Source organism: Denticeps clupeoides, chromosome 18, assembly GCF_900700375.1.
Source record: "Denticeps clupeoides chromosome 18, fDenClu1.1, whole genome shotgun sequence".
Classification (NCBI taxonomy): domain Eukaryota; kingdom Metazoa; phylum Chordata; class Actinopteri; order Clupeiformes; family Denticipitidae; genus Denticeps; species Denticeps clupeoides.
Genome location: NC_041724.1, coordinates 11,597,476 through 11,617,769, shown reverse-complemented (window position 1 = coordinate 11,617,769; position 20,294 = coordinate 11,597,476). Strand labels below are relative to the sequence as shown.

General features: G+C 42.3%; 4 protein-coding genes across 8 annotated transcripts; 3 read left to right on the top strand and 1 right to left on the bottom strand.

Moving 5' to 3' along the window:
• The first annotated feature begins 1,411 nt into the window (after positions 1-1,411).
• setd7 (SET domain containing 7, histone lysine methyltransferase) lies at positions 1,412-6,175 on the top strand. Of its 3 annotated transcripts, XM_028960290.1 has the most exons (8): positions 1,412-1,544; positions 2,113-2,242; positions 2,762-2,963; positions 3,790-3,979; positions 4,108-4,189; positions 4,519-4,636; positions 4,708-4,865; positions 4,952-6,175. In XM_028960290.1, the coding sequence occupies exons 1-8, from the start codon at positions 1,505-1,507 to the stop codon at positions 5,151-5,153; spliced, it is 1,122 nt and encodes a 373-aa protein (XP_028816123.1). In that variant the 5' UTR covers positions 1,412-1,504; the 3' UTR covers positions 5,154-6,175. The 3 variants fall into 3 exon arrangements, 2 of the variants coding, with proteins under 2 accessions (XP_028816123.1, XP_028816124.1); XR_003743019.1 differs by lacking the exons at positions 4,708-4,865; positions 4,952-6,175 and having other exon boundaries at positions 4,095-4,189; XM_028960291.1 differs by lacking the exons at positions 4,519-4,636; positions 4,708-4,865; positions 4,952-6,175 and having other exon boundaries at positions 4,095-4,256.
• Positions 6,176-6,858: 683 nt separating this feature from the next.
• LOC114768368 (uncharacterized) lies at positions 6,859-10,053 on the top strand. 2 transcript variants are annotated; one of them, XM_028960602.1, is made up of 7 exons: positions 6,859-6,900; positions 7,255-7,443; positions 7,895-7,954; positions 8,021-8,149; positions 8,242-8,388; positions 8,905-8,965; positions 9,502-10,053. In XM_028960602.1, exons 2-7 carry the CDS (start codon positions 7,279-7,281, stop codon positions 9,606-9,608), a joined length of 669 nt encoding a protein of 222 aa, XP_028816435.1. In that variant the 5' UTR covers positions 6,859-6,900; positions 7,255-7,278; the 3' UTR covers positions 9,609-10,053. The 2 variants fall into 2 exon arrangements, with proteins under 2 accessions (XP_028816435.1, XP_028816434.1); XM_028960601.1 differs by lacking the exon at positions 6,859-6,900 and having other exon boundaries at positions 7,025-7,443; positions 9,499-10,053.
• A 95-nt stretch (positions 10,054-10,148) lies between these two features.
• rab33ba (RAB33B, member RAS oncogene family a) lies at positions 10,149-13,877 on the bottom strand. Its single transcript, XM_028960425.1, has 2 exons — positions 13,375-13,877; positions 10,149-11,737 (listed from the first exon to the last, which is right to left on the bottom strand). The coding sequence occupies exons 1-2, from the start codon at positions 13,597-13,599 to the stop codon at positions 11,255-11,257; spliced, it is 708 nt and encodes a 235-aa protein (XP_028816258.1). The 5' UTR covers positions 13,600-13,877; the 3' UTR covers positions 10,149-11,254.
• ugl (ureidoglycolate lyase) lies at positions 10,580-18,701 on the top strand. Of its 2 annotated transcripts, XM_028960423.1 has the most exons (18): positions 10,580-10,816; positions 11,110-11,768; positions 11,917-12,023; positions 14,165-14,234; positions 14,454-14,582; positions 14,658-14,873; positions 14,967-15,057; positions 15,145-15,221; positions 15,352-15,462; positions 15,624-15,683; positions 15,934-16,090; positions 16,219-16,417; positions 16,536-16,614; positions 16,706-16,789; positions 17,219-17,291; positions 17,392-17,459; positions 17,528-17,658; positions 17,852-18,701. In XM_028960423.1, the coding sequence occupies exons 3-18, from the start codon at positions 11,920-11,922 to the stop codon at positions 18,018-18,020; spliced, it is 1,818 nt and encodes a 605-aa protein (XP_028816256.1). In that variant the 5' UTR covers positions 10,580-10,816; positions 11,110-11,768; positions 11,917-11,919; the 3' UTR covers positions 18,021-18,701. The 2 variants fall into 2 exon arrangements, with proteins under 2 accessions (XP_028816256.1, XP_028816257.1); XM_028960424.1 differs by lacking the exon at positions 14,165-14,234.
• The last annotated feature ends 1,593 nt before the right edge of the window (positions 18,702-20,294 follow it).

The following is a 20,294-nucleotide window of genomic DNA, read 5'->3' as shown; positions in this document are numbered from 1 at the left end:
AAGCGGCCCCGTAATCAGAAGGTTGCCGGTTTGATTCCCGATCTGCCAAGGTGCCACTGAGGTGCCACTGAGCAAAGCACCGTCCCCACACACTGCTCCCCGGGCGCTTGTCATGGCTGCCCACTGCTCACTCAGGGTGATGGGTTAAATGCAGAGGACAAATTTCACTGTGTGCATTGTGTGCTGTGCTGCTGTGTATCACATGTGACAATCACTTCAATTTTTTTTTTTTTTAAATGCATTATAAGCATGTTAAAATCATAACATACATGTTTAATTATGATCATACATATACTAATTTAAAAACAAATCTCATTTTTACACACGGTTTATGTTTTTCTTGAGGATATTATTACATTTATTTCTCGTTTATTTCTTCACACATTTTCCAGCATTTTTTAGCTTAGCTGGAAACCCGACAATGAACGGAACACAGAATTTCCAAAACTCTTTTCGTGTGATGATTTTGACCTTTATGGTGACATCATGGTTCAGACTTGTTTTCAACATCAGGATTTATGCTCATATGGACTAATCATACTTTCTGGTGAAAAAGCCCAATCACATTTAAATGGGATGGAAATTAAGTAAGAAGGAGAAATTGAAGATGTGGTGGGGGAAATGTGCAAGAGTGACACGGGAAGAAGGCTGAGCTGATTGGCTGCAGTATAAGTGGTGACTAAGCACCAGTGAGTCACGGTGATGAAGTAATCACACACTGACTCACCGCCGACCATGAAAAAGGTGCTAGAAACACAAATCTTTACAATCTGCATATATTTTGGTGGTATTAAAATAGTCAAGACCAGGAGTTGGGGGTCAGGCAAATCATTTTTCTTTTATTATACTTACTTATTGCACCATTGTATCTGACAACACTGGTAAGGTTCTCATTGGCAATGGATATAATTCCAAACATGACAGATACAAACACACCCAAAAAATATATATGTATATAACGTCAGGCATGCACCCGATTAAAAAAAGCTGTACTTATTTAGATTACTTCCAGTACAAATAATCGTCTGAGCTGACAAGAGAAATCGAGAACAAAGAACCTCTAGTCATCTAGTCTGACTCTGAAAACAGGCAGAAGACCAGGCGCAGCATAACAAGCAAGAACAGATGGTTATAATTCATAATAACACACCCAAGTAAACAGTAACATTCATTTATTATTCTAAAGGCTTTATCTTGCGTTCAGAACAGAATTTAAATGAATAAGCTGCACAAAGAGTGGGAAACAAAACACAACAAGTAACGCAGAAAAACACAAATAAAGAATGATTTTAATAAGTTTAAATGCTCGTTGTCGTGCTCTCACTGAGCATGAGGCCGCTTTCATTGCGCCTTCAGGGGAGGGCGACCTCGGCGCCGGCTCCGTGCGTCCGTCTGGCGGCGACGCGGTGACGTCAGACCCCGCGCGCCGGTCAGCAGCACGCAGCGCCGTTAAAAGCGACAACGGCACGCGGCGACGGTGCGTCGAGCAGGCGACAGCGCCGACATGGACAGCGACGACGACAACATGGAAGAAGTGGTGGAAGGTGGGTCTGCGGAGAATAAGTCTATATATCTTTTTTTTTCTACGTTTTGTTTTTTAAAAAAAAAACAACAAAATCTGTGTCAACTTCTTCGCACCGCGAACCCGCAGTCCGGGCCGCGCTAGGCACCGACACCCCGGCGTTTATTTCCGCAGGAGAGGAGCAGCGGCCGGGCTGGGTGCCATCTTCCAAAAAAGAAACAGCTCGTTTTTAAAAACAGCAGCAGAGAAAACAGACACCTCGCGGTGTCGCTCCCTGTCGCTCTCGGGCCAAATGAAAGTAAAAGTGAGAGAAAGTAGTTGGCGGCGCGACGTGGTTCCTGGGGGGGGATTCTGCTGCTCAGAGACCCACGGACGGTCACGTTTTCGACCCTTATTGATTTTCGGGATCGGTAGATTTGAGGAATTAACCAATTCAATCAACTACATCCAATTCTACCGCCAGTTAGAAAACTTGTTTGTCGTATCGCATCGCTGTGTTGTCATGATTCAGTAGAAATGTGAACATTTTATGTCGCACTCCTAATGTCACATATAATCAAATTGCAATTTGTTTTCTTTTTTTCCGTTAGGTCCCCTGGATGAGGACGAGCTGCCGCATGGTTTCTGCACAGTCACCTACTCCTCGAGTGATCGCTTTGAGGGACACTTTGTTCATGGGGAGAAGAATGGAAAAGGGAAATTCTTCTTTTTTGATGGCAGGTTAGTGCCTTTAGCTACAATCGATTTCTATTATAAATCACATAGTCCACAGTAAAGACTGAGCTGCTCTTGATCGTTTCTGAAATCCGTAGAATGACCTGGAATCAGGCGCAGAGTTGCTAATCAGGAGGACCGGGAAAATTCCTGGTGGGCCCTTCTAAATTTTGGGTTTGAAACTTCAGTCTGAAGTTTTTAATATTTTTATTGTTGAAAATTATGTATAGTAAAATAAATTAAAAAAATACATGTTAGAAGTGTGTTGAAATAGTCTACATTGTGAAACAACCCTGACTTGCACTGAATTGGAACTATTTTGGAAAAATAGACTGAATTACAGGGCTTTACAGAACCATGCACTATTGTAGACTTCACAGGTAAGGTTCTAATGACATGATTTTAATAATAATAGGTCTAAAGTGGGTCGTCTGAGGCATCAACTCCTGGGTTGAAAATGAGTCCCACTCTGGCCTTGGCTGGAATTGATTGCGCCAGTTGACGTGTGTATTTCTCGCTCTCCAGCACGTTGGAGGGTTTCTACATCGACGATGCTCTGCAGGGACAAGGGGTGTATCGCTATGAAGATGGAGGTGCTTTGCACGGGACTTATGTTGATGGGGAGCTGAACGGCCCTGCCCAGGAGTACGACCCGGACAGCCGCCTCGTATTTAAGGGCCAGTACAAAGACAACATACGATGTGGACTCTGCTGGGTTTATTACTCTGTGAGTATGACTGGTTTTGAGTAGCCTAAACAGGGGTTGTGTGGTACACAATCACACACGTTCCAGCACTGTGTGTGTGTGTGTGTGTGTGTGTGTGTGTTATATATTAGGACATTAACAACTTCAGATTTTTTCAGATTAACTTATCCAACAATAACTAGGGTGGTAGTAGCTTAGTCGGTAAGAACGAGTTGAGTCGACACATCGACATGACGTCATCTTCTCATGCGCAATCCCAGCCATCACCATTTCATTTTACATCCCCATCTCCTGCTATACCTCATACACCCCCTGAGTATTACTGTGTGTGTGTGTGTCTCTCTCTCTGAGTATTACTGTGTGTGTGTGTGTGTGTCTCTATATACACACACACACACTTTGTGTCAGTTTTGTTAGTGGGTTCTCACTAGGGCTGAAACGATTATTCGAGTAACTCAAATGATTCGATTATAAAAAATGTTAGAGGAAAATTCTTAGCCTCGAGCCTTCGTTTAATTCGTCACCAAAGTCCATCTATTATTGTATCACAGCACCGGTATGATTGTTCTACATAGACTGTCGTGCATAAAATCTCTCAGGTGGAGTTCATTTGTGTCTCTTGACATCTACGTGTCAGCAAACTGGCTTTTCTGTTGATGCCATTTATATACAAGGTTTCCTTAAAATCCTGGAAAATGACAAATTTGAAAAGAGAATTTTCCAGGCCTTAAAGTTTTGGAATAAATATAATGGAATACAAATTATTTATATGAAATATATAATTTTATTGATTTTTTTTAAGCAATCTGACATTTTGTGACTTTGAGACATTTCTGTGTATCTGCAGGACCGGGGGGGTGTGGTTGGAGAAGTGAATGAGGATGGAGAGATGACAGGCAATCATGTTGCATACGTTTACCCTGACTGCTGCACGGCTCTCTATGGTACCTTTGTTGAGGGGGAGCTGATCAAGGGGCAACTCGCCACCCTGACCTCCCAAGAGAATGGCCGCCCACACTTTGAATTTGCACAAGACAGTGAGTGTGTATATATAAGCAAATATTGCAGGAATGACAAAAGAATAATTTCTCAGATTTTACCTGATTTGTTTGCATGATCATGCAAAGGCTAATGCAAACATGCATAATTTAGTATATTTTTTCAGGTCCTGTTTATTCCTATGACAAATCGACATCAGCCTGTATATCTGGCCACAAACTTCTGCCTGATCCTTATGAGGGCAAGCAGTATGTATCCTATCGTAACCCCCACATTACACACAAGTTGATGTGCTAAACCATATACAGGTCTGGGGAAAAAAGCAGTTAGTTATTAATTATTAAAAGGAGAATGGGTTTAAATACTAAACTACAAACAGTTTCTATTTGTCATAAACAATGTAATGATAATGTTGAATTTGTGTGTGGAACACTTGAAGTGACTACATTAAATTAACAAAGAAAGATGTGGTTGTTCATAGCTGTATAATGTAATGCTTAATAATGCTTATTATTTATAAGCCAATGACTTCGCCGTTCCTCCATTAGTGAACACTTACAGTTCTGTCCTTCCTCAGTGTGTATGTAGCACAGTCACTGATCCCAGGAGCAGGGGAAGGGCTGTTTGCCAAGACTAATGCCAAATCGGACACTGTCGTGGCTTTTTACAATGGCGTGCGCATTACGCATTCAGAGGTAATGTGTGTTTTTTTTGTAATGTGTGGTAAAGTACAAACCTTGCAATGCTTTAATTTATGAGCCCTTAGGTGGATAGCCGTGATTGGTCCATGAATGGTAATACCATTTCATTGGATGAAGACACTGTCATTGATGTTCCTGAGCCTTTTAATCAGATAGACAAATACTGTGCATCACTTGGTCACAAAGCCAACCACTCCTTCACACCCAACTGCAAATATGACCCGTGAGTGTGGATAATAATACTCAACCTTCGATCGCTTTATATAGAGCTTGACTTATTTGCTTTATTCTGCTGTGTTCTTCCGTTAGATATGTCCATCCTCGCTTTGGACCTATAAAGTGCATCAGGACTGTCCGGGCAGTGCATAAAGATGAGGAGCTCACAGTTGCATACGGTTATGATCATGAGACCTCTGGGAAGTCAGGGCCAGAAGCGCCAGAATGGTACAAACAGGAACTTCGGGAATTTCAGGAACGAGAAGTGATGCAGGGATGCAGTCATTCTTCTTAAATGCCCTCTCTGTGGTGATCTTCATGCCCTCTTCTGCTACACCCATTCTACCCTCAAACCCTCTGTGTGTCTCCCAATCTGCCTGAATACTGCGGCCCAGATACATTCCCGCTGGGGCTCAGTACTTTCACGCAGAGTAAATGTCCTTCTTACCTCAAATGTCTGATACGTGTTTCTCAACCCTCTCAGTAATTTGAACTTAACACCCATCATCTTATCAAGTTGTTCCATGTAATCAGGAGTAATAATGGATTCTCTCTTCATGAAATCACGTTGTAAGGAAATCCAGCATCTTTTGGATTCTTGATACAACACATCCCCATAGCCATATAGCATGAACAGGTTGCCAACACATGGGGAAGGATTTGCAATGCCGTGGAGATCAGCACAATTTTGGCAAGGAACACCTCTCAGATGCACACCAAACCCAGGAGAACTATGCACTACAACAAGCAAACAGGTTTCCTGTTTCAATATGCTCTGCTCTGCTTTAAACCTCGATGATGATGATGATGATGATGTCGTCTGGGTGGTCTCCATGAGAACAGGGGCAGGGGAAAATGACTGATGCACCTAGTGAAATGTGCAGATGCAGTTTCCACTGTGTTCATGCCCACCGTTTGGAGAAATGTTGTGCTGCTACTTTCAGCAGATCAGTAATACAATGATTTACTCTTGCCTTCACTGACAGCTAACTCTCAGCAGTGTTCAAAACTGTAGTATTATGTTGAGTAATTACTGTATTTATATTTGCATTTACTCTGCTCTAAGCCTTAGATCAATACTCCTCTATCTGCTGACTATAAAATATAACAAGTGAGGTATTGGGGAATGTTTACAAGAGCGAGTGAGTGTGTGTATGATGTGAGTTTGTGTCTGTATGTGACTGGTGCAATTGCAAGGTCACTGGTGCGGTTTTGCAGGCCTTTATAAGAAAGTGTTTTGTGGGGTGTAGAATTCTTAAGGAAAACTGCTCTACTCACAACAAAAAATTATCATTAAAAAAAGGTGTGTAAACTGTATCTATTGTGCCTTCCTGTGTTGCTTGTTCTTTGAGCGTATTTTTGGTCCAAACCAGACAACAAAGTTGTTTAAGAGTCTGGATATGAAGCATAGTTTAAATTGATGTTGTTCACCATTTTTGGACACAGAAGGAGCTAGTGACTAGACAAGAAGATTTGCAAGGATAGATGTGAAGTGATTGTCATGGTGAAACACTTCACAGCACACGGTGACACAACAAATTGTGCCCTCTGCTTTTAACTATCACACATGGTGAGCAGTGGGCAGCAATGTGGGGACAGTACCCTCTGATTACAGGGCCGCTTCATTAACCAGTAGGCCAACCACAGATGATATATATATATATATAAACCGTAGTGGTCTGTAGGCCATGGAAATAGACATTTAAAGGGTTATTTAAAAAGTATTAAAGTATTAACCTCACCATATGGAGCAGAAACGTATTTGGGAGATATTGCACAGATGACTAATTAGTTAAACACTAGTTATTTTCAATGCATTTGATGCAATCAAGCTACAAATCCACTAACGTGGCGTTCGCGAAACTGCTGTTGCCAAAGAACAAATCCTTAAGGCGAACTGAATCAAAAGAGTCGGCTCAGCGAAGCCGGCGGCAGCAGCTGCGCGGCACCTGCGTGCGCAGGTTAACGAGTGACGCGCGCTCGCGGGTCGTTCACCTGCCGCCAGCCGGAAGTGGCGCCTGAACCCGCAGAGGAGCCTGACGGTACGTACGCCGCTTTTAAAGCGCGAACAATGAACAATTACATTTACAGCATTTATCAGATGCCCTTATCCAGAGCGACTTACAATCAGTAGTGACAGGGACAGTCCCCCCCGGAGCAATTTAGGGTTAAGGGTCTTGCTCAGGGACACAATGGTAGTAAGTGGGATTTGAACCCCCACTTCTGGTTCATAGGCGAGTGTGTTACCCACTAAGCTACTACCACCCGTGGACAATCGTTCGCTTCTTGTTCGTGAATTCTGATTGGTTGGCGTGTAAATGGGAACTCAGTTTGCAGAGTATTTATGTTAAGTCAGGATGTATGTTAGTGTTTGACTATCGGACGTTCTGGGTCAGGATCAAGTGGGAAGACGTCACGTGATGGACCACTACAGGTACTACATCTTCCACCAACGAGGTGTCATGCCGCTGGCCGTGCTGCAGGTGACCTGCGCGGCCATGTGCCTGGTCGGCGGCTGCATCGACGCGCTTTTCCGCAAGGAAACCACCCTCAGCATCACCAGAGCTCCACTCTGGTCCGGCCTTGTAAGCTGTGCATCGTTTTTTTTTTTGTGTGTTTTGTTTTTTCCTTCCACCTTTTGGTTCAAATCTCAATACACGACTTTTAAAAGTTGCTGTGTCATTAAATCTTCACCAAGTGCATTATGGGTATTCCCACCTTAAATAATATTCAGGTAGGTATTTTATTGAACAAGGTTATGTTAATCACAACACCAAATCTGGTCCACTCGTTTCAACAGTGCAGAAAAAAATACCCACAACTACATAACTGACTGAGGTTTGGTTTTCTATATATAGTCGTACATAAAATAGTAATAAAAATTGTTTGACACCACGCAGCAGTCAAAAGTAAAAAAAAAAAAATGGAGTAAATTGGACAACGAAAAGGGAAAAACAGCCATTTTAGGTGTTTCAAGCTAGTTCACCACTAAAACCAGCCGGGGGTTTCTCACGTTCATTCTTTTCCTCCTCTTAGTTCATGGCTGTACCAGGAGCATTCGCTCTCTTTGCATCGCAGAGGAAGAACCCACTTCTGGTAGGTTTCTGCAGACCCAGCTTTTTGAAGGTCATGCGGCCGGTGTTGAATTGAGTGATGGTTCAGGTGAACGTGATGGTGGCCTCGACGCTGCTGTCCCACGTCGCTGGCGTGGTCGTGGTCAGCTACGCCAGCCTGACTCTGAGCTACGGGGAAGAGGACGACGAAATCTTCCACCATCATATTGTCGAAGTGGTATGCTCCTTCGCTTATCCAGCTCCTCCCCTTCACCTCCGAACTGCAAAACGCTTCTCCGTTCATCTGCTCCTTTTTTGTTTTCTCTCTAGAAATTTGCTCTCAGCCGATTGGTTAGAGGAGCGAACGTCACAATGCTGCTGGCCTCGCTGGCGTCTCTTGTTGTCGCCAGTCTGATCATGTATGTAGGATGTCGCAGCCTGCCCTTCTGTGCCTGCTACGACCGACACACTGGCCTGGTGAGCTCGTACCTCCCTGACTCTACCTCCATCCTGGGTTTCTAATGTTGTGAAATGTGAGGTGGTGCTCATTTCACAAAGTCCCAAAACAGCCAGACAAACTAGAGACGACCAGTGTGAATATGGCCAGTTTTAATCAGCTGTGCTAATAGGATTGAAAGGGAATTTCTAAAAATGAATGAAGCTTTGAACAAACACAAAATGCCACTGGAATTCAAGACTAATTGCTGCTGATATACTTTCTCTCTACATATATGCAGATATTCCGTCATTAACATAAATTTCCAGCTACCAGAGTCATTTACAACATCAACGTTCAGTCTGGACTGGAGTTTTCACCTATTTTATTTATTTATTTATTTATTTATTTATTTATTTTATGTTCCGAACAATTGTTTCCTAAATGTGCCTTACTGTGCCGTAGTGATGCGAACAAACATGCGATAGCGGTGAGAGGAGCACGTTTGCTGGTTATAGTGTAATCAGCAGGTTAGTGATGCTTTTGTGGGTTCTCAGGAGTCCTTGGTTCCTCAGAGTGACCCCTGTACTGACACAGAGCTGGTGTGCACCCGTCAAGGTAAGAACTGAGAAACAAAGATACTTAAATAGCCTGAAAGGGCTTGTTTTATTGCCTCATTATCAACAGCTTTCAGCTGTACTGAGCAAGTTCTAGAAGCCTTGTCTGTTATTCCATGAACATATTAATGTGACAGACCTGCATTAGGGGGCAGTGGTGAATCGGCCATGTAATCAGAAGGTTGCCGGTTTGAATCCCGACCCGCCAAGGTGCAGCTGAGCAAAGCCCCGTCCCCACACACTGCTCCCCGGGCGCCTGTCATGTCTGCCCCACTGCTCACCAAGAGTGATGGTTAAAAGTGGAGAACACATTTTGTTGTAACTGTGTGCTGTGCAATCACTTCAATTTCACTTTTTAAGTGAACACCGCATTCTACAATGTGCTTCTCTATATTTAGGCAGATATTTCAATTGTTTAACCATTTAAAGCATAAACCCTTTCCAGACAGTGTGTTGAATTTGAGGATATTTCTAAATGAACTCTGTGACCCTTTTGAACAATAGCGTATGTGATACAAGCCTCTGTCTTGCCAGCAGGGGGTGGTGACCGACTGTTTAACTCACCTGTGACATTCATGGACAAATGCTCAGAGCAAGAGGAAGATGTCTCGTCTAAACCACCTCCTTACAGCAGACTTGCATGAGACTTATTCTGTCATTTTATTATTATAATTTTTTTTTTATCTGGAGTGTTCTGCATGTTTAAACGTACCTCTGCATGTTTTGGGGGCTTTTTAACTTCAGGATGACTTGTGTCTAAGTATGATTTCTGTTATTTATGTTACCCTGTTTGTGTATATATATATATCAATGTGTGCCAAAAGATTACAAGCCATATGTAAAAGTCAGGCACTGAGGAAAAGTGTAAATACCGATACTCGTTTCCGTGGATACAGCTGTGCACCTGTGAGGTAAAGTGTGATGCATTCCAGCAGAATAATATTGTTCTGTAGTAGCCAAATCAGACACATCACGTCAGACTTATTGGTCCCAGTTCATGTCAGACTTGTCTATTTTCATTGGTCCCAGTTTGCAATGGTCTGCTTTTATGTTATTTTACAAATAAAATGTTTTATATTTAAAATGAAACCATTCTTTTTCTCTATGTATTTGTAGATTTTGTCAAACGATCTCAGACGAAAAAAAAACTGAACATTTTAAAGAACCGCAACTGAATGCCACTGAATGGTTTGGGTGCTTTATTGCCAGGTTATACAGAATTTCTGTTACACAGCTTGTAAACCATTACAGTACGGACATTATTCCCTTACATCCTCAGTGGATCAGATGGAACGGATGACTGACCAGTCTAATTATTAAACCCCTTGTGCTTTCACCATGAATCATTAGTGCACTAAGGACATTTCAAACTCAAAGTATTAAAAATAAGTTACACAAGAAAATCATGGGTAAATCCCTTTAGGCACCAAACACAAGAAAGGCATGACTGAAAATAACTTTTATTTTTAAAAAGGGCACTTAGATAATGACAATCAATCAGTAAACTGAAGTCCCTGTATTATGACTTATTTTCTGGTTGGACACAAGACAACGTTGGTTGACGTATAAACCAGCATGGCATAACTTTTTTCTAGTAAAGAATGTGGGTGGTGAATGAAATAACTAAAAAGAACGAGTCTGAAAAGCATCAATGAGACCGACCCCCCACAGAACCTGCTGCAGTTGGCCTGTACCTAAGTTGGCATACGACAATATCGACCTGAATTCTTCTTCAGTATTTGGCATGCAGGCTATGAGACGCTGAGGAGCACGAAAACGGGAGTGATTACTGGGAGGACCACCGTCGTAACGCCGCGTTACTGTGCCATGCATGAAAGCTGTAATACAAGAGGTATGTGTTCTGCATTTTAATTCTTCTCTTGCACAAATAAAAAAATAAAAAATTACAATGGCAGAGCAGCAACACCCATAATTCTTGGTAGACATCATTGTGTGTCGGACGAAAGGCAGTTAATGACTAGCATGACTACAGAACACGAACACACACATTTAACAACAGTTCTGCAATAGTGTTATGGTTTAGATACTGGACCACTTGGTCTATTCCCTTCACTTTACATTAAGCTAAAGAAAATGTGCGTATGAGTGAGAAGAGTCAAAACTCAGCAATTATTTATTTTTAAGCAGGTGAAAATGGGAAATTCCGTTGACCCTGATGAACAGATAAAATCAACACAGGAACACCTCGGTTCCAAGTTCTCAGTTAATGACCACTCGTGGCGGGGTGACGGGCGATCGCATTTCCCTTTCCCGAGTCAGCTGAACTCCCTCAACACATGCAGCTCCATCTGCCCTTCTCCTCTTCCTCCCTCCTGCTTCTCAGCAACACTGTGTCCCTGGTCCCAGCCGGCTGGCTCAGCACCAGAGGCTTCTGGGATTTCAGTTTGTGCGCGACAGTCATGAAGATGGCCTCGACGTGGTCACTGTTGCTTCGCTTGCCATCTTCGTCAGCCTGCGGGTTCTTGGCGGACGTTTCGAACAGAGGCATGGAGTGAGCGTCAGCGAACTGCTGCGCCACGTCCGTACCAACCTGGGCTGCGTGTCGAAGGTCGCACTTGTTTCCCACGAGGATCCTGGGGACCTCGTGGCCCAGCGAATGCTGCTTGCACTCTTCGATCCAGGCAGGAAGGCTTCGGAAACTCGTCGCACTGGTGACGTCATACACGAAGACGACAGCATGGACGTTTCTGTAGTAGTGCTGAACCATGCTCTTGCGGAAGCGCTCCTGACCGGCAGTATCCCATAACTGGAGCTGGAGCAGGAAATGGGAGAAGAGCGTTCGGGTGAGCAGATGAGCATGAGCACATTCATTCAACTGGAGCTTTAGTCACTTACTGATTAATTGTAATGGTTGTTGTTGTTGTTTTTACTCTGAAACAGCATAAAAGTAACCAAACATCTATCTAATTATTAAAAATATTCCTTTAACAGCTGATGAAAAAAAAGGTGGACGAACGAATCCTGTATTCACCACTGCCTCCATTATACACGGTGGCGCTTCTGGGCCTAATCACATTACACCAAAACAGCGGCCAGTTGTGAGTAATGTTCAAAGATGAGATCATCTTTTCTATGCATTCCAGCCAATTATGTACAGATGATGGGCAATGATACAAAACAGGCTGAAAATAGTCGAATATTGCAAATCAATGCTTCTTGGGGTGCCCCTGCCCTCCTTCCAGGGCTGGTATACTTCACCATCAAGTATACGGGCAGGAAAAATAACCTCATGACTCTCCCACCCTGAACAACCTTACTGAGCTCCTCCCTCACGCCAGCCCATACAGAGGCTGAGGATCATGACGTCACTCTTATTAATAGCTGAGCCACAGCACATTCTCTATTTTCATTAATTACATTAATTTATTGTGTGCACTTTGTGTAATGTGTTGTCTTTTTTTATTATTAATTGTTTACACACATTGCAAAAAATAGTCTTAGGCCCTGTCCACACGAAAACGGGTTTTCCGGTTGCCGACCCCTGGTGGTAAGCAGTACACACTATAGATTACGACACAGTACAGATGCAAGTATATCAGCACAAACGTTAACAATGCAGCTGTGTATGGATACACATAGGAAGCTCACAGCAAGTATATTTCTGGCTTTAGCCACCATTGTTGTATGTATGACACGTTTGGGGTTATAGGTCAGGTTGGAGGCTGGGCTGATACGTCAGGGTTGCGCAGTGGAGCCGGCACAGAAACAAAGCCACTTTCAGACAAAAGCAGCTGGTCGTTGCTTTGAACAAAATTTCCATGTGGGAGAAAGGCCAGATCGGATAGAAATCTTACCGTTCCAGAGAAAAAAAATTCTGTGAGGATGGATAATTGTACAAAAATGGTACTTTGCTTTTTACATCATATATCAAGGAACAAATTCCTTGTGTGATTTGATGATTTACTCGGCCAACAAATAAGGGACTGATTCTGTATGTATAAAAACGGGTAAAGTCGCCCTCTGCAGCCCTACCACTGAAGTATTTGGTCCTTTCCTCAACAATCCAGAAGTCATTCATAGTATTTACTGAACTCTCAAAATACATTAATTTGACTGAAAGCCAGACCTCGACCTCGACAAATAAGTTGCAACATCGCTTCCATGCCGAAAGTGGGACGCTGTTACAGAACAGATATATGTAATGCTTTTAATCAATTAGCATAATATTGAATATTGCACTACACGCCCTGCAACGCCTGTGGAAGCATCCTGTGTTTTCTGGGCATCGCGGCAATGACGTCATCGGGACCTACATGACCAGCATGGTCTGCAGTGGTCCTCTTTCTACAGCCTTTCACATCATAACGTCATGTTGTGGACCACATTAAAAAAATAGATATTGTAATTCTAGACTGTTGTGGGGTTTTTTTTCCCCCACGACGAACTCGCCTTGATTTTCTCGCCGTCGATCTCGATGATCCTTTCGCGGAAATCTACCCCGATAGTGGCCTCGGTCTTATCCGGGAACTTGCCCGCACAGAAGCGGTAGGTGAGGCACGTCTTGCCCACCCCCGAGTCTCCGATCACGATGATCTTGAAGATCCGCGTTCGGGGCGGAGGGAGCGAGGAGCTCAGGGAGGAGGTGAACTCCAGGGAGGACTCCACATCTGTCATGCTGACGATAAGAGGCGACTATCGCACTCCGGTGTCAATGGTTAGCCTCCCGGCCCACTTGTCCGCGTCAATATATCAAAACGTTAAACAGCAGCACGTGCGCTTATAGCTATAATGATGGCGACGCATACGTTCCTGCTATCTGAAGTTATCCAGCATGAACTCTTTTATGCGGGCTGTTATCGGCCCTGATCCGGCTGCTGCGCGGATTTGCTGATGCATCACACGGGATCCCCAGCCCTGTTTATGTCTGAAGCCACGTCGGATCGAGAGCGTGACGCGCGGATATCGCGAGATTTCACCCGAGGCGGGGTCAGGAGTTCATTACCCTTGTCCTCCAGCCGAGACGCCTGGTTTTCGAGATTTACTCTGTACTTTTTATTTTGTTATTCAACGAAGAATTTTCTGTTTTTATATTTATAAAAAAATATTATTTCCGTGCTGTCAATGTTAAACAGTTCTAATGTGTTATTTAACAAACTGTCATTTAACAAATAGTTAATATATATTTAAACATAGTTTTCCTGTTCACCTTTAACACGAGGTAAACATATTAAACAAACAGCAGAACAAGGACCTGTGGTACAGTCAAAGTCCAACTTCATGACACGCCGCAGTCTACAGAGAAAATGTCCGTAAGTGAAATCAAAGTATGGCGTATTTGCTAATATCATTTATAATAATTCATTTTAGAATCCTGTTGTATGTGTATTTTTTGCACTTTCTGTAACCTATTCCATAACCTTTTGTAAAATACTTGTTTATACATAGACTCGTAATGTTAAACCATTATAGAAATATGGCATTCTGGAAACGCATGTGCCGAAAAGACCTTGTGTCTGTGAGAAAAACAGGAAGGAATAGAGGTGGAGGTGGACCCAGCTCCCCCAGGTCTGGAGCATGAACACCACACTCTTTTATCCCCCGAGTGCCTGAGATTTGTGGCTGAGCTAACCATCGCTTTCCAGCCTGAGGCTGACAAGGTAAATGCTGATTCAGTGCCGCCTGATGTTATTATCGTTGTGAATGTCTAATGCAAGCCATTGTCCTTTATCCAGATCCTGAGGCTTAGAAAACTTCGCAAAGTGCAGCTAGATCTATCAGGAGATCTCCCAGGATTCAGCGAGGCTTCAGCACACGTTAGGGATGCAGACTGGAGGGTTAGCCCCGTCCCACCAAGACTACGGTGCAGACATGTGGACATTGGTGACCTTTCACCCTGTGACACTGAACGCTTCCTTCAGGCTTTGCAGTCACCTGCCCAGGGGATCCAGGTTCAGATATAAACATACCATAATACAGTCAGTGAAGTGATCCCCTTAGAAAGCACGTTTTGGTTTATTATTTCATTTATAATGTGTCTCCAGGTTGATTTTGATGATGGAAACTGTCCAACATATCACAATCAGATAAAAGGGATCTACAATGTTTACAATGCAGTTCGCAACCACTTTCAGAGTAAGTTGTTGTTTTAGAAGGAAATCTGATGATCCTGATAGATTTTGTAGTATTTAGAATCCACTCATCTCCTTTCCTGCATGCTAGACTGTCCACCAATCTCACAGGCTCCTGTGCTGATGCTTCGCCCTCGTGCCTGGAACATGGTGGAACATTGCATGATGGTAATGGAGAACTTGGGCAATAGTCATTATGTGTTGTTGTTATTATGAGTGTTCATTGTACAGTCTTGTTATAGTTTGAAATATTGACAGTTATAGAAAACAGGTACATTTTATGTTTGTGTGTGTGTAGGTAAATGGCAAAGAAGTTCCTGGTCCACTCTTTGATTTTGGACTCCTGATGTTTCACAATGGACAGCTGCTCTTTCAAAACCAGAGCGGACCCTTTTTCTACCTGTCCAAAGTAAATTTCAACCTGCAGTGCTATATTAATATTGTAGTTACCCACTTAAATAAATGTTTGCATCATTTTTACACAGTCTAAATTCACAGTAGATGTAACATCCTGAGTTCAATCATTTATTTACTCTTGCAATTAAATAAATATTTAATATTATTGCACAGATTGAAAGCTATTTGGAGGCACGGTTATGGAATCGCATATTTAACTGGACTGAAGATAAGGTACTGCTAAAGTTATTTTTACATTTACAGCAGTTATCAGATACCCTTTTTCAGAGCGACTTACAATCAGTAGTTACAGGGACAGTCTCCCCTGGAGACACTCAGGGTTAAGTGTCTTGCTCAGGGACACAATGGTATTAAGTGGGATTTGAACCTGGGTCTTCTGGTTCATGTGTTACCCACTAGGCTACTACCACCCTATACACAAATCTGCCAAATCGAAGTAGTAACTATACATGTGTATCCACAGCTTGCTCTGCCTTATGGGTGTATTAAAGCCACTGTGCTGATAGAGAACATTCTGGCAACGTTTGAAATGGAAGAGATCCTGTATGAACTGAGGGATCATTCTGCTGGCCTCAACTGTGGGATCTGGGATTACTCTGCATCCTTCGTCAATAAATTTGGTTAGCCAAAGCAAAGCTAAAACACAGAAAATTTAACACATCTAATACAACAAATGTTGCACAGAATTTTAAACATTCTTTCTAGAATTGAAGGCGGATAGATGTGGAAGCCTTTGTTTCATTTCCAGGTCATCGCCCTGAATTTGTGCTCCCTGACCGCAGCAAGTATGTTAACATGGAGAAGCACTTCCTGAAGACCTACATGGACCTCTTAGTACAAACCTGCCATCGCAGAGGTGCCCTCGCCACTGGTGGCATGGTGGCATTGCTGTTACCTGAAAATAAAGACAGCGCCATCTACAGCTCGGTTCTCAACATGGTCACAAGGTATGATTTTAGTGCCCACACAGAAATGGTGAAATTTGAAAATCCACTGAAGAAACGGAAGCAAACATTATCAGTCAGACAACAATACTTTACTCTGTTCTGTGTCCTAATTTCACAGACTGAAGCTGCTAGAGATTAAAGCCGGAGTTGATGGCTTCATGGTTTATGACATGGGTCTGATTGAGCCAATGCAGCAAGTAAATGCATATTTTAAATATATTTGTGAAATATATTTCCAACCCTGACAATGTCTGCAAGTTTTCATCTTGGACTCTTCCTCCCCACCAGTTGTTTTGTGACAACACTCAGGGCAACAGTCACCTCCATGATGGATTCACAGTGACTCCACAGGATCTGCTCACTATGCCAGCTGTACGTAAAGTGCATCTGTGATGTTTTTTTTTTTTTTGTGGAATGGACAAAAGTACAATGTGTGGAATCTTTCTTTGGGGCCTGTGGTGGCCTAGTGGTTAAGGAAGCGGCCCCGTAATCAGAAGGTTGCCGGTTCAAATCCCAATCCACCAAGGTGCCACTGCTCACCAAGGGTGATGGTTAAAAGCAGAGGACAGTAGTAACCTAGCTGTTAAGGAAGTGGCCCATAATCAGAAGGAATTACAGTTCGCCAAGGTGCTACTGAGATGCCACTGAGCAAAGCACGCTCCCCGGGCGCCTGTCATGGCTTCCCACTGCTCACTCAGGGTGATGGTTAAAAGCAGAGGACACATTTTGTTGTGTGCACTGTGTGCTGTGCTGCAGTGTTTCACAATGACAATCCCTTCACTTTCACTTCAATTTCTTTAGGGAGGAGTCACATTGTTTGGTCTAAAATACAATATTTCCGTGGGAATCCTGTTCATCGAAGCTTGGCTAACAGGTTATATACTAATATAGTTTTTAAACAAATTTTGAAATCTTAAGATTCATATGCATAAATATATAAATAAACAAGCACTGGACTGGATTGTTTCGCACAGGAAGGGGACACTTCTTTTACAGAGGCCAAGTGGAGGATTCAGCCACAGCAGAAATCTCTAGATCTCAGGTACCTTTTTGTACTTATGAGTAGGGGCTTTAGTAACACTAGTGTGACACGAGGCTCCACTCTTCCAGGTGTGGCAGTGGATCCATCACCAGGTGAGGCTAGAAGATGATGGGAGGATGGTGACACGGCTCTTTGTGCGTAGTTTAGCGCAAGGAATTGTGGGTGACCTAAAAGACACCATTCGATGTCAAAATGCAAGGTGAATAATTTCATTCAAAACATAAAATGACCACAAGTGCCAAACAGAATTTTTTAATATGTGGATTAATTCATCTGTAAAACCTATTCATAAAGACTCAGTCAAAGGTTCAATATAGGTATCAATATTTCCATGAATATGGTTGACTGCCATTTGTTCATGACAGAGGAATGTAAAACTTTTTTCTCTACAGAGATGAGCAAAGGTTGCACACTGCTACCTCTATGTTCCTGGAGGTGGTGGAGAAGAGTGATTTCCCAGAATTTCTCACCACCTACCTGAATCTGGACCACACCTTCCTCAGCTCTCAAAGCCAGCATCAGCGGACGAACCAGAGAGGGCAGCTCAAGCACAAATTATAGTGGAATTGATCATATCATAGAGTCTGTGTGGGAGTGGGATTTTTTAACAACCGCTCAACCAGCCAATAATAACAGCTCTTTCCATGACTTTGCACATCTTTGTCACTGTCTCACCAAAAATCTCAAGCTGGCTCTCCATGTATCAGGTTTCCTTTTTTGCCCTTCTGCAAGAAAATGTTTGCTTAATATTTTAAGAATTCATGGTGTTTCTAGTTATTGCACTAGAGCAACTGGAGCAGATTCTTTCTAAAACCAGATTAAGTGTATCCACATGTAATTATTTATAATTGTTTCATGAAATCATGTTTTAAATTAACATTTGGGGTGGATTGCATTTGGGTAAAAATAAAATCACTGCATGTGGAAATTTGACCTTTCAGATTAAGTCTAATGTTATCCTATATTTATGTTTAGAATCACTGGTAGTGAAAGATTACTTAAACACACCTAACCCTAACTTATTACACAAATTTACTAATGAACAAGCACTGGAATGATATATACAGATAACAAGTGAACCGTAAACATTAAGCTTAACAAAAATAAATAATTTTTTACAATACAATTCCAAAATAAGACAGGGGCACAGGAACAAATTTAGCTAAAACAGATAAATATCGACAGATGGAAAAATAAATATGGGGATTTTGTACAATTCTATAAAATTTCAGTCTGGTTTAAGATGTGTATTGTTTTTTTTTATAGACTTCTGATTAGTGGAACACTAATAGTGATATCTGCTAATAAAAAGGTTTTAAAAGTATTTTCCATAAACTATGAGTACATTCAGAATGACAAAAAAATCATTATTTAAATCAACAAAACCAAACAAGATATTTTATAAACATGTTTTGTAATGTCAGCTTCTAGTAAATTTGCAAAGATCAACCCAGAACCAGAACATGAACTCATTTTCAAAACAAATGACACAAATCTTCTGGGGATCGATTTATTATTTTTTTTAATTCACGTCATTTCTATGTCATCGTCTGCTCTGCGATCAACAGTTTTAGGCTGTCAGGTCTACAAGTCGATTCGCGTGACGTCGAACTCCGACCGATCTCTGAGCTGAAACCATATCGGCAAAAAATGACTTTCACTCGGCAATTGCTGAGGACTTCAGCAGTCAGCAGGAGTAAGTTAAGCAACGATTGCACGTTTGGAAATATTTAGATAATTCTAAATGGAACTGTTACGCCAGGTTAATCAGTGTCATGTATTCTCGGTTGCTTGACCTTAGCTTAGCGCTTCGATGCTAGAAAAGCAACGTTATACTTAAACTAAAGGGGAGCAACAAAGCACAAATATGCTTGTGTTTTTTTTTGACATTACCATCATTTCATATGAATATGTTCCATGAAGAGTTGTGAAATGCCTGTACAACGTTTTCTGTAGGATTACCTTATCCTTACATGTTGTGTCTGCGCCTGTGGTTTTAAATCTGGAAACCAACAAGTGCTCCTTTTTCATTTAAACTGTAAACTGCAAAATTGGGATCGATCACAGAATAAACTTTCCACTTTCGTTTCAGCTGTTTGCAGATCTGTGTTCACAGCATCTAAGCCGGATCCCCACAACCCAAACTGGTTTCGTGTGGGGCTGGCATTTGGGAGTGCAGCTTTCCTCTGGGGCCTGGTAATAATACCACAAACTAATTTCCTCTTATTTCTGTAAAGGTTTACTCATGCCAATTACATTCACTGTCTGATAAAGGACCTTGTATTACCGAGAGAAGTATCAGGTGTCTACTTTTTTATGTCATTCCTCAATACATTCAACTCATGAAATATAACCGAATACATTTATATTTACGGCATTTATCAGACAGCTCCATCCAGAATGACTTACGATCAGTAGTTACAGGGACAGTCCCCCAGGAGACACTCAGGGTTAAGTGTTAAGGGTTAAATGGGTCATTAATGGCCTAGCGGTTAACGAAGCGGCCCCGTAATCAGAAGGATGCGGGTTCAAATCCCAAGGTGCCACTTAGCAAAGAACCGTTCCGACACACTGCTCACCGGGTGCCTGTCATGGCTGCCCACTGCTCACTATGATGGTTTTGGGTTAAAAGCAGAGGACACATTTTGTTGTGTGCTTTGCTGCAGTGTTTCACAATGACAATCACTTCACTTTCAATTGTCTTGCTCAGAGACACAATGGTAGTAAGTGGGATTTCAAGATTGGTTTATTTTCACTACAACAGTATACACAGTATTCTGTGTATTGAAATAATGTTTCACATAGACCCCCCATAGTGCAATCATAAAAGAAAAA